The sequence below is a fragment of the Polistes dominula genome, unplaced genomic scaffold (genome assembly GCF_049000335.1).
Source record: "Polistes dominula isolate Pdom_NZ unplaced genomic scaffold, Pdom_raw_medaka contig_24, whole genome shotgun sequence".
NCBI classification, from domain to species: domain Eukaryota; kingdom Metazoa; phylum Arthropoda; class Insecta; order Hymenoptera; family Vespidae; genus Polistes; species Polistes dominula.
Genome location: NW_028301150.1, coordinates 469,085 through 483,688, shown reverse-complemented (window position 1 = coordinate 483,688; position 14,604 = coordinate 469,085). Strand labels below are relative to the sequence as shown.

The window sequence follows — 14,604 nt, the reverse complement described above, 5'->3', positions numbered from 1 at the left end:
CCAAGGAAAACGTAAAAATCAGTGACGCGCGTGCTCGTGCTCGTGTGCTGATTATGAGAATAATAATAATGAACAATAGCGACAAAAAAAAAAAAAGAATAAAAATTAAAATAAAAAAAGAAAAACACGATGAAAGTCCCTTTTATTCGTACGTGTATGCGCTGTGCTTAGAAGAACAAAAAAAAAATAAATAATAATAATAATAACAACAACAACAACAAATGCGAGATTTAAAAAGTGCTTTCGGTGAAGAGGAACAAAAAAAATCTGTGTGCACGGTACAATAATTTTTTGTTTGTTTTCTTCTTCTTCTAATTCTTCGCGTGTTTTTTTTTTTTTTTATTAAATATTTTATTTCTTCTTTGATTTCACACTAATCGACTGTCCAACGATATCACACATTCGCGAATTGTTCAAAGTTTCTTCAAAAAATTGAGAATGAAAATGAATTTTTCTCAAAAAATAAAAAAAAAAACCATCGTTGAACTTTTCGAACATTTAGCCGTGCTCATAAAAATCGCACGAATTCTTGCTCGCACGAAAACAAGGACAACGGAATTTTATTCGCGAACGCGACTAGGATAAAAAAAGAAAAAAAAAGAAAGAAAGAAATAGAAATAATGACCGAGAAAGGAACAGGGGTTGGTGGTGGTGATGGTGGTGGTTGGTTCGGAGACGCGAGTAACGAGGAGAGTTTAACACGAGACTGAAGGTTATACACGGGAAGAAGGGTGTGGAAAAAAAAAGAAAGAAAGTAAAAGTAACATTCCCTTGTATAAATAAAATAGCGAGCGCGTAGTGGCTATAAACAAATAAAATAATGCAAAATTCAATTATTATTGGTATTGGGAAAAAATCACGCAAAACGAGAGTTTCTTTTTGTTCAATATAATTAATAATATATATTGTATAACATTTAACATGTTCACACGACGGCGCCGATTTTTAGTGTCTGCGTTGTAGGACGGCGTTTGAATCTATGGTACGCTTTCTCATCTGACGGCACGTGAATTTTGCTTGTTCAAACCTGGACCAAGGTGGTACCATCGATGGTACAAAGGGCGACGCCCGATAAAAAAATCTAGTGCTGACCACCAGTGGTACGTGTCGCCCGATTGGGACAGTCTAACACGAGCCACCGATGGTACAAATCCGGTGTGAATGTGTTAAGGGATAACGCGTACATATATACATAAAAAAGAATATGCATAATGAAAAGATAAAAAAAAGAAAAGGGAGAGTGAGAGAAAGTAGAGGAAGGAAAGAAAGAAAGGGTTTGGTTGGTGGGTGGGGGAGGGGACGATGATGATGATAATATTATATATATATATTATATATATATTGTTGTTAGATATATACATATTATATATATATATATATATATATAAATATATTGATATAAAAATTGAAATAATAATTTTAGACGTTAAGCAAGCGCGACTCATTTACACGTATGTATAATTACACTTATGCGCACGAAACCAAAAAAAAACAAATTACACATGACGCGAACTCGACACGCCGTTTCTGCATGAATACATATACATACATATATATATGTACATGTATATTACATGTTCTTACGAAAAAAAGAAAAAAACCAAGCAACATTTAAAAAACAAAAAACGATATAGCGTTACGTGTACGTACATACGTGTATATACACATACGTATATAGAGATGATACATGCATAAATGCATTTACACTCGACGATAGTATATTACGAATCTGTATATATGTATATGTACGTGTAAATACGTACATGAAACTAAAAAGTAAAAAAAGAAGAACATATTAAAAATATAAAAAAGTTACGAACAGGCAGACGACCCGACAAAAATAACAACAAAAAATTCACACGAAATTGAAAACTCGGATTTTGTTGATAATTGCGTTGGTACGTAAGAGAGAGAAAGGGAAGGTGGGGGTGCTCGTGATCATTAAATTGATGTAAAATTAGGTAAACACATTGGAACGTTAACGAATACGTGTAACACACACACACACACACGGGTTCGTTTTTGGAAATGTTTAAAAATGCAAGGAGACCTACTTTTCTGCCATTCGTAACTCCCTTGATCCTTAAAACGACGTAGAAACGCGAGAAGATAGAAAAGATAGAAACAAAAACAAACCAAAAAACAAATAAAATAAAACTAGGAAAGAAGAATATCGGAAAATTTGAGAATTGTGCAAGTCGAAGGAAAAAATTTGTGGATTCTTCTCCCTTCTTAAGAACCTCGATGTCGGATTTCTTCTCTACTTCCGTTCTACTTTAAATAGAATAGAAGGAAAACTGGAACAAAAGGGAAAAATAGACCTCGAGGAGGTAGATAGGACGGGGAGGGAGATAGTAAAAAAGGTTTCAACTCTCGCGTAGAATCGCGTTTTAAGAGTCGAAAAGGAGGAGCGTAGCAACCGTTACGACTTTCCGCAGTTTCAAGAAGTCGGATCGGAATTTAAAGAACCGTAAACGAAGGACGTAAACGATAGAGGGTTGAAAGAACAAAAGCGAGCAATGAACAAAAAAAGAAAAAAGAAAAAAGGGAGGAAGAAAATGGGTGCGATATTGCGAAAACGTGAGAAATAGAGAGAAAGAGAGAGAGAGAGAGAGAGAGAGAGACAGGGACACGAGGAGAAATAGGAAAATAACTAGAACAAAAAAGAAAGGTAGAAAAAGAAAAATACCGAGCTTTCCCCCTTTCTTACATTGTAAAACGAAAATGACTCGATGCCCTGTTGTTGTTTTTACATTTTTCTTTTTTTTTTTTTTTTTAATTCCTTCACATCCACGAGAGGGATGACGATACGAAGATAATAATACGAATGGGTATAAAGTAAAAAGAAAAGGAGAGGGAAGAAGGGGGGTGGTGGTGGGGAGGGAGGTAGGGTGAGGGTGAGAAAAAGAAATACGATGAACACAAGTTCGGGGTGCGCCTCGCCGTTATAGTTCTTAATAAAAGATAAATAATTAAGAAAAAAAAAAATGATAAGATAGCGATATTATTACGATTAAATAATTAAAGGGAAAAAAGTGAAATTAAAGGAAAATAAATAAAAAAAAATTAAAAAAAAATAAAGTAAATCATTAAAGTAAGATTATGCGTTTATGTTATTTAGTTCTAACCACTGAGAATGAGAACAAAAAAAATGTAATAAAAATCAATCATGTTACCAAATGAATAGTGTCTCACTTCTTTATTCTCCTATTCCCATAATTTAATTATTATGTTTACAGATATAAAATTATATACTTCGTTTAACTCTTTTGGGGGCACGATGGGATTAAAAGTGTCCCACCTTTTTGATACACCGTAATGCACGGTTTATTGCAATAGCTACAACATGCTCATAAGTTGATATTTATTTATAATGCCTTTATTAATAAAAAAAATATACCAATTTTGTTTAATTTAAAACGTAATCAAATTTCTCTATGCAACACAGGGCTATTTTTATATTATCTGAAATTCTATGCCGCAATGAGTTAATAAATACTTTATGCATGTCAATCAAAATTAAAAGAAAATAAAAACACAAATTTACAAATAATTTCATTCGGATACAAGTAAACAAATATGTTAGGAATTCAACAAAGTCAAATGAATGTATACTTCGAGAACGAAACTGCAACTGCGTTAACTGACGAAATAGAAAAGACCTTCGTACGAAGGTTCTTGCTGAGCATGCACAAATATATCGCGCTCGTGGTATCGATTAATCATATCCAAAGTCGATCGAAATTCCAATTTCGTTGAGTAATTTATTCGAACGAGTAAAGTAACAACGCGCGGCTCTTGTGAAATTACACACGTTGGATATTCCGACTAAGCAATTTCTCCTTGGACGTTAAAAAAAAAAAAAAGAGAAAAAAAAAATACAGGAAAAATTTGGCCTCTTTTTTTTATTATTTATTTATTTATTTATTTATTCGTCGATGCCACGCGATTTAGCCTCATTAAACGAAAAAAAAATCGTCAAGAGTTGTAACGAAATTAAACGTAGCGTTAAGGCTTGTTACTCGCACGGTGGTTCTCTTTACTCGTATCAGAAATATTTTTTTTAAATAGAACAAAAAAAATATATGCGTGTTCTCTCAGTTATGTAGAGAAGAAGAAGAAGAAAAAAAAAACTAACGAGAAAAATGAAAAAACGCGAATTTAATTTTTTAATATTTTCCCTGGCACTTTTACAATTAGTGACGGGTGAAGAAGTCACGTTGAAGGAATTAACGTTGCAGGTGAACACGAACAAATTATTATCAGTGGGCGGTGATAAATTTTTAAGCCTTACAATCGATCCATTAATTATACTTAAGTCCAACGATGATTCAACGTGAGTATAAATTTAATATAACTCGTTAAAATTGTGTGATACGATTAATGATCATTGTTATCATCGTTGAATTAAATTTTATAAAAAACAAAACAAAAATTATTACAGAACGAAACGATACATGCGCGAATAATAAATTCAATGTAAAAAAAAAAAAAAAGAACAGGGCGGAATAATATTAGCGACGATTGAAATTGACAAATTTTGGCAAAAATTCGATTGAAAAAAAGAGAGAGAGAGAGAGAGAGAGAGAGAGAGAAGAACGTTCAAACTTACGTCAACGATAAAATGCAATAACGATGCATCAACGTTTTGGATGATGTTGGTTGCACAGAGAAACGAGAGAATCTCAACGAAATTGGAATGAAACGCGAGCATCTCTCTCTCTCTCTCTCTCTCTCTCTCGTCGTGTGGAGGTTTAAACGAGAACGCTATTCAATTTGAACCGGGGGATTCGAAAATGAAATCGAACGTGTGTGTACGTTTTCGATTGAAATTTCGTGACTCGATTCGAAAGGGGGAAGGGACAGATAACTAACGTAGATATTTTATATTTGTTCGAAAGAGAAAAACCATTGAAGAAATTGTTTAGTATATAAATAGCATTCTTCGAACAATATCTATTTTGTAGGAATTACGAGAGAAGTATTCAAATGGCTAGAGCCTTAAGTCCCGCATATCTTCGACTTGGTGGGCCTCAAAGTAATTCGTATCTACTCGATGATAGCAACAACACAGACAACTTATTTTCAGGTAAGTATCAAAAATAGTATATTATGCAACTAGTTGCATATACAATTTTTTATTACGCATGAGTAATAAAAAACATAAAATGCTACTAATTTGTGGCATGGTCATTTCTAACTTCAAAGTATCACGAAAAAAAACATTGGGATATTAATATCCATATCCTCTCACTCTATCTCTCTTTATCTCTCTTTATCTCTCTCTATCTCTCAATTTCTCTTTCTGTGTGTATTCGGAAAGATAAACGCTAGATGGTAAACGGTTGCAATTATCACATTCAACGTGCTACTTCCGATATTAATCCACGATCGTTTATGTATCTTCCTCGGGCAATTTCGTGTGCGATGTGCCGTTACAGGTGGATTCACCGGCTAAAACAATGTACAATGCTCTTCTCCATACGTAGACTCAGAAAAGCGATAAACACAAGCATGAATGGTGCATTCCATGACGAAGAGGAAACTACGAGCAGCTTTCTGTACTTTTCATCCCGAGAATCGAATATGTTACACAAAAGAGAAAAGGGAAATAGAGAGAGAAAGAGAAAGAGAATTAAAGGTGGATTTTCCTTTGATTCCAACACACTCACTGTCTGTCTATTCTAATTATATTCACTAGAAGAGAAACTTACTCAACGTATACTCGATACCCCACCATTCGTACTTACTAAGCTCTTTTCTCTTCTGCTTTACTATTCTCTCGTTAGCGATATAAATTCGCTTATACTATTTTTCATTATATTTCCTAAGAACACCTCCTATAACCATCTTCAAATGTAGTACACGATACTTAGTATTGAATTATTCTATCCTTCTAACGTTAAATTAAGAAAAAAGTCTTCGATTAACTCTTTGCTGCATAGAATTTCAGATAATAAAATAGCCCTGTGTTGCATAGAAATTTGATTACGTTTTAAATGAAACAAAATTGGTATATTTTTTTATTAATAAACGGTATTACATAATGTAATAATGTAAAAACATAAAAAAAAGAGTTAATAACCAATTGTTTTGCGTAAATAAGACGAAATATAAATTTATGAGCATGTGTAGCTATTGCAATACACCGTGCATTACGGTGTATCAATAAGGTGGGACACTTGTAATCCCACCGTGTCTCAAAGAGTTAATAAAGTTATTTGCAGATATCATATTGATCGGTAAATCTGTATGAAAGGGTTACCTATAATAGGAACTTAATGAAAAGGAATTTGAAATTACATTTCACTTGTAACGATTAAAATCAAAGTGAATAGTTACACTTCTTCGTCATTCAATCTTCCATTATTGCGAATGTGAATCCGCAGAACGATTTGGGATTTAAGATAGAACAGAAAGCTACCTAGACTAGACTATATCTCTGCTCGTAACCATTTCCATCCAACCCGACTTAACTCTCGCTCTAATCTCACGATCGCTATGGGGATAACTCTTAATTGTCAAGACTCCGTTGCAAACGATGCTGAATCATTGCACTTCCAGGTATACTTTCTTCTCAAAATAGAAAAAAAAAAAACAAGAAACAGAACAGAAAAAAAATAAACTGTGCTTACTTTGATTTAAAATTAGAATGGTTACATACACGTTGCGGAATAAAATCGACGTATTATTAAACGTAACCAGTGTTCAAGTTTAAACAGTAGACCTAGTTACAGTAATCAGACCCTAAAATTTGCCTCGCCAACTCGAACTGATAACTATTTAACTTTCGGATAAGCAAACAAGAGTTCGGGGAACCTAAACGTGGGTAGAATTATGGTCGAAAATTTCATTCGAACTGTGGGCAAATCAAAATGAGAAACAAAACGTACGACTAACCTTTTCACGCACTCGTAATGCAAATAATTCATTTGAAAGAAATTTTCAAGTATTTATTTTAGACTGGTAAAGGAAAAAAAGAAACATGTGCGTAGATTACACAAGTTAGAAGTAAAAACTTGAAAAAATCACGTTACGAGGTCAGGAGTAGAATAATTTATTGTATAATATAATTATAATTATTTGTTTAATAATTATTAAAAATGTGCGCCTGTAGATATGCAACCCTCCAGAACACAGTTTGAAAATGTTTCTTGCTCGCGACATCTCGGAATTTTTGTTCTGCCCGAAAGATAGGCAACCCGTAATACACGCGTGTATAAACAGTTTGGGCTTAAAAAAATCCCGTCCCAGTAGATGGCGCTCGCAAGCAGCATTTTCAAACTGTGTCTGGAGGGTTGCATTCCTACAGGCGTAATGTTTTTTACAAATAATGATAAAAATTAAAAGATTAAAGAAAGACAATAAATTACGAAGATTATTAGCAAACTGAAGAAATAGGAAAGAAAGTTGTTAATTAGAAGTAACGAATAAAGAATTAACTCTTTGAGGATGAAAAAGAAAATAGTATCTTTCTGTGCATGAAGATAAATGAAATATTCGTATCTGACGTACGTGACTTATCAATGAATTCGTTGGACATGCGTGGAACGGTCATTAGTCTTTGGCGATCACTCGTTAGTCAAGCGTCTATCATCCGCACTGACGTGATCGAGGGTGCCACAGATAGAACCTGCATGCTCCAACTACTCACACTTATCACCAAAAATCCACAATCCTCTTCTCTCTATTGCTCGTCAAGTTGAATTTTGACAAATTTCAAATTGAGAAATGAAAAAAAAAAAAAAACGAGGAAAGGAAAAATAAAATAATGATATGCGTTGTTGGTCGCTAATTAACGGAGATAAATTTGATTAAAAAAAAAAAAAAACATGTAGAAAATAATTGGAGACGACTCAATCAATGGGCTGAAAAGACCGGACTCGATGTGGTGGCCTGTATATCGCCAAGATTAATGGCAAATGATAGCCAAGTGGATCTCGTTTCTTTGACCGATCGAATGGGTTTCAATGCTAGCTGGCAATTGGGATATGGTAAGTTCGAGAGGATAGGAACATTGATCGATAATTTCGAGCTGGCAATTTGTCAAGCGAGGAATTGTCTTTTTCAGAGTGCCAAACGAGATGCAACTTTAGTGGTACCGACGTTGGAAGGTACGTTCAAATTTTGCGGAATAAATTGAATGCCATTCCGAGATATTCAAATAGCATCATCACCGGACCGGATGTGCTCGATTACCAAACAGAAGAACAACGGGAATATTTGGAGAAATTTTTTACCGAGACAGAGGAATCCCTCACAGCTGTCACGTGGCATCCGTAAGCATTGTCATTTGCAAATTCGATTGATAGAATGTTGAGTTCAAAACAAATTCTCAATATATTCTTACAGAGATTTCACTAATGTTATTGAAAACGAAGATGGTGTTGTTTTCGTGGATAACGATAAATTGATATCAGATAAGAATAATCTCTACGAAATTCTAGGACAAGATGTTGCGAAAAAATCGCTTTGGATTGGTAAAGAAAATTTCGACAAATAAAATCCACGATGAAATAATAAATTAGCATTAATTAGATGATTTTTTTTTCTTTGATTCATTCGACGATAGCCGAATCTAAAGGAGAGCCAAGGAAGAATCAATTTATCGGTGCTCTTGCTTGGACCAACAGACTTGGAAATACCGCTAAACTTGGTATAGAAGTTCTAATGAGACAACCAGTCGATCTCTCGAAACCAACTCCAGTAAGTTGATCGCTTTGTTAGCGAACTTACAAAAGCGATTACTATTGACGTTATTACAGTGGTAAAGTTAGTAACCTCTTACAGGATTATTGGGTATCTGTACTTCACAAGAAACTGGTTGGTCGAGAAATTTTAGACACAAGGATACAAATGGATAACGAAAGTCACGTTCACTTTTACGTACAATGTACGAAAGCTTCGGCTATTTATCAGAGAGGAGCTTTAACGATCTTTGGTATAAATCTAACGCCAATGAAAATACGAGCTAACGTTAAGGGTTTCAAAATAAAGAACCTTCACGAGTACATTTTAACCCCAGGATTTGATACGGAAAATCCTATGTACGCTAAGTAAGTTGAACTTTATCGTAATACTATTAATATAAACACGTTCGATTATTTAAATGATACGTCGTTTCATTTATTTGCCCATTTAATTAATCGACTATTCAATTTAATTAATTTCATTAAAATTGCTTACAATTAATCGAATACACAACGAGCGAATAATAAATAATTCAATTAATACAACGATTATATTTTAATATTCATCGTAAAATGTATTTGTTCGAGCACTACTACTACCACTATACTACCTTTTTATATAAATAGCATTTATGTATTCTTGCTTTTAACAGAACTGTTCTTTTAAATGGAAAACCATTGAGTTTATTTAAAGATACTGAATTACCCTTATTGGAACCAGTTATATATAACAATGAAAAGGGCTTGAGTATCGAGTTATCGTCAGGTGGAATTGGATTCTGGGTTGTTCCCGATCAAAAGGTAATTCATAGAAAAAAAAAAAGAAAAATTATCTTTACGAATAAAATACGAAATAATCTTCTACTATTGCAGATAAGTTCCTGTATGGATCACAAAATTGAAAAGGAAAATGTTATCGTGAAAACATTGATAAAGGAAAATGAGATACTGAGAAAAAAACGATTAATCGATTATGATCAAACCATTAAGCGTAATAAAAATAAGGGAAAAAGGTCGACAATGAGCGAATCCATTCGTAGATCGAATCAAGATTTCGACAAATTTTCTTCGGATTTTTTGAAAACCGATCAAAAATACGATCGAAGAAGGATCAAACGATCTTGGATTGTGACGAGTAAAAAGAATGAAGGAAAAAACACTGAGAATAATTTATATGGATTTTCCACCAAAGAAGAAGAAAAGATGAAAAATTTGCCGAACGTTGACGTACTTTTACAGATTGATGATTCTACGAGAAAAAACATGGATTACGATTATACGAAGAAGGAAAAAGAAATAGAAGAAAAAGGATATAAAATTGTAACGATCGATCATACCAAGCCTGAAAATACTTGGATAAACGTTGACAATGATTATCGTGATTATATGCCGAATGAAATTGACCAAACTACGAGCATAGAGAATGTTGATATGAAAGAAAATTCAAATGATTATTATAAGAACATCTGGCAAGGTGAAAATATTCAAAAACACTGGATAAATCAAGTAAATAACAAAGAAGACAACGGCAAGACAAAACCCGTCACAAACGTTGCTTCAGGTGTCGGTGAAGGGAGACGAATCAAGGAAAATACCGTGAATATGCTAATGAACTATTATTCAGACTCTTCAGCAAGCAAAAGCAATCAAGAAAACCTCGAAGAGTCTTTTAGAGTAAAGACTCAAGGATCCAAACTCGAAGACTCATTCGTGGCTTCCCTAGGTAAAACTAAATTAACGTTGCCTGAAATAAGAAGAAGAAGAAGAAGAAGAAGAAGAGCCATGACTACTACTATCGAGGAAGACAAGATGACGGATCTTGATGTTTTACATTATTCCAAATCGATCGGTGTGCCAATGAACATTCCGACTTATATCGATTCGAAACAAGCTGAAAGATCGAAGAGGAAGGTAACAAACATGGATACGATACTGGAGAAAGAAATGATCGATGAGGATGAAGCTAATTCGAAGGATTGTAAATGTAGAGTGATCAGAAATTTCAACGACAATTCGAAATTCAATCCTTGTAAGGTGGTAAAACGACGTGCAAACAAAAATTATAAAGTAACTACAGAATCTGGTAAAAGGAACATAGAAAATAATACAACTGAACAATATGAAGAAACTACAGAAACTGGTAATAAAAACGTAGAAAATTATGAAACTGAACAGTACGAAGAAACTACAGAATCTGGTAATGAAAACATAGAAAATGATGAAACTGAACAGTACGAAGAAACTACAGAATCTGGTAATGAAAACATAGAAAATGATGAAACTGAACAGTACGAAGAAACTACAGAATCTGGTAATGAAAACATAGAAAATGATGAAACTGAACAGTACGAAGAAACTACAGAATCTGGTCATGAAAACGTAGAAAATTATGAAGCTGAACAACTGGAAAAATTAGATGAACAATTAGTAGAATCCATTAATTCAGAACTCGATCAAATGGATGATCATGAAACCAATGATTCATCTGCAATGAACACAGAACTTAGAAATCAATTATTAGAGACTCTCGAAGACGAATTAAATGTTAGTGATGATGAACTCGAAACAAAGAAAGGCAAATTTTTTCGTGGCCCTTCGGGGCAAATCAAAGAAACGAAAGAAGAGATTAATTATAACAAAGATTCTTTTGAGATTATTCCGAATCTTTCACAAAATATTACATCCATCACGAAGAAGGAGACCAAAACTATTGAAATCGGGATTAGTAATAGCACGTCGTCTAAAGAAGAAATCGAAACTGCAAAAAAAGAATTCAAACGAGAAAAATCTTCAAGAAGGATTAAAAAACAAATAAGAAACGTTATGAAGAAAATAAATGAAAATGAAAAGAGGAGTACGCATAAATTAAAAGAAAAACAAAATCAGCATAATCACAGAGAACGTAGAGAATTATCGAAGATGATAGGATTAAAATTAGTCCCGAGAGAGGTGAAGAAGATTCCTGCTGATCAATACGAGGATAAAATGTCAGACGTGATGAAGGAAACAAAAATTAATGAGAATAAGATGAAAATAAACTTGAAAAGGGAAATATCGAAAAGTGTAAAAAATAACAAAAACGATGAAGAAAACATGACAGACTTGAAAATAAAACCATACGTTTTAATTAATAAACAACACATCAACGATATGTTGCAAAAAGAAAGATCAATAGATCAAAATGAAAGAAAATTGATTCCCTTAATCGTTGTCATTAAACCTTCCAAACAAATTCAAGAAAAATTGATCGAACCTACAAGTTATTTCAATGCTAAATCAAAATTAATTCAATTATTAAGATTACCATATAATATTTTAGATGAACGTAAACGATACGATAAAGATCAAGTTACCTTTGATAAAGAATATTACGCTTTAGTCGATTCTAAAGAGGAGAAAAATCCATGGATGTTTCAGTATCAAAGAAAATCTAACGAAAATCTAAGGAATGTTTATCAAAGTAAAGGGAAAGAAATATTGTCGGATAATTCTGAGGTAAATTAATTTTCATTCGACTACTTAAAGAATGTTATTATTATTATTATGTAATAAATAAATGTCTGGCATTATTTATTGATCTTTTATTTGAATTTTTTCTTTTATAGATTATTCGTACCATAAAAATACCCATTGGTTATATTTACGACGAATCCGCGAAAACAATGAAATCCGATTATAAAATATCAGAAAAATCTGATGATATTGTTAATAATTCAACGAATTTGAAAGGAAACAATTCTAAACCAATGAGAGAAGATCTAAGAAAGAAAATTTATTCGATTAGAATAATCCCAAATTTGATAGAAAATGTGAAAAAAATTGAAGACATTTCTGAGATTGGAAAAAATCGAGAAAATGTTAATGTTAATCGTCGTACACGAAGAGACGAAAACACCATTCCTTTATCCAAAGATACAGATCTTATGGAAAAATTAGATCACATTTTATTAGATGATAATCAATTTTTACAATATAATAAACTGAAAGAAAATGAATCTACTAGCAGCGAAGAATTGACCAAATTTGACAGAGAAATATTGAACAATGAGATAAATCGTGACGATTCAAAATTAAATGTAAAACACGTATACAATTACATGAAAGAAAATGACGATAAATCACCATGGAAAGATATAGATCGTGAAAATTTAAATAAAAAATCTGAGATACTTGAAGAAGTTTGGGAATTCAATCCATTATCGATTTGGAAAGAAGAGACGAACGCGGTAGATAATTTTGGAAAGATTTTTCACGGCACGATTTGGTGATGAAAAATAATGGCCAAAGGGATCAACCAAATGGTGGTAATAATAAATCATCGTTTCTTCGAGGGTCTATTCCCAAATTACAAGAAATGATAACTGAGGGATTTGATAAAGCGCAGAACCTAACAGAATCGTCCTTGAAACAAGTCACGGATAGCATCGATAAAAAGTTTAACGAGACTTTACCGAAAGATGATAAAAATAATAACATTTTGCAAAATGTAACATCGCCTATGAAAACGGAAAATATTTTTCAAAGTATGATAATGAATCTACAAAAATTATTCACTTTCTTCTTTAACTTTACTCGTATATTTAATGACAAATTATAAATTTTTCAATGACATCATTTGATATTTATTATAATATTTATAATATCATTCTTATATATTTTTTTTTTTTTTTCAATAAAAATCGTGCAACATTAGCTCGTTAATACTTACAATTAATCAAAAACATGGAATTTGTAATAAACTACACGCATGTTTATAAAATTTGAAATATACAAAATAAGAATGTTGAAATAAAACTAATATCTATAAATAATATTTGACAATAATTTATTACGATCCCCCTTTTTCTAATTTAACTTTAATATACCGCGTATCTGCGGCCCGCACAAATTAATTTTAAATTATAATTATAAGTCGAGAGAGGTAATATTTATTTGAATAAAAAGAGAGAGAAAAAGAAGAAAAAAAGGTAAATCAAGTAATGCCGTTAATTCGTTTAATTATTTCGTATTAGTACGCTTTCAAATAAATATTCATCTGATTTATTAAAGTATTTAAGATAGAAAGGGTAATTAACGATCAATATATTTACTTTATACATTGTTATTGTATTTAAAGATTATTATCCAAAGTGCATAATAATAATAATAATAATAATAATAATAATAATAATAATTCATGAAAATAATCCAAAAATGTCATCTTACTTGAAACAATGATAATCAGTTCATCGTAAAATGACGTGAATTTATATATTTCATAATACTATTATTAATCAAGCATAATTCGGTTGCATAATTATGCAACGATTGCAGATATACGAAACCTTCATCGTAAAATTGCTTTTAAAAAAGCATCGCATTGCTAAAGAGGATAGTAATCGCGTGCATTTCCAACCAGTTCAATGCAAAACCTGTAAAGATATCACAGTAAAACGTAAAAGTGAGAGAAAAAGAAAAAAAACACAGAAATATTGCAGTGCAACGAAATATATAAATAGAAAAAAAGCAATTTCATTAAAATGTATAAAATCATAATTATTCATTTAATTTGTGCTATCGCTATTATTAGTTCGAAACAGTTAAACAATGATGACAACCAAAAGGAGTAAGTTTTTGTTTTATAGTCATAAATATAGTCATTAATTGTTAATGGACTCGAATTACTTGCAATTAACAAACATCAGTTATTTTGATGAATCAAAATACGACGAATATTTGACTAAATAAATGTATTTTCATTTGATTTGCTTTTATTTTTGTTTAATACAGATTATCGAAGACCAATGCGTATTCTTCGAATGACGATACGCAATTTGCAAGAACTAAAAGATCCTTCGAATTTGTAGTACCGATTAAAGAGGAACAACGCCAAAATTTTGATAACAAAATAACAGAGAAAAGCTCTCAGAATGGA

At 32.2% G+C, this 14,604-nt stretch overlaps 1 protein-coding gene across 1 annotated transcript; it reads left to right on the top strand.

The window, feature by feature from the left end:
• The first annotated feature begins 141 nt into the window (after window positions 1–141).
• On the top strand, window positions 142–13,350 carry LOC107069156 (uncharacterized). Its single transcript, XM_089177821.1, is given in 11 exon segments — window positions 142–4,336; window positions 4,968–5,089; window positions 7,839–7,994; window positions 8,072–8,279; window positions 8,353–8,480; window positions 8,573–8,706; window positions 8,791–9,056; window positions 9,344–9,491; window positions 9,564–12,185; window positions 12,296–12,926; window positions 12,929–13,350. Coding segments are annotated over 11 exon segments (4,965 nt in total). The 5' UTR covers window positions 142–4,145; the 3' UTR covers window positions 13,288–13,350.
• The last annotated feature ends 1,254 nt before the right edge of the window (window positions 13,351–14,604 follow it).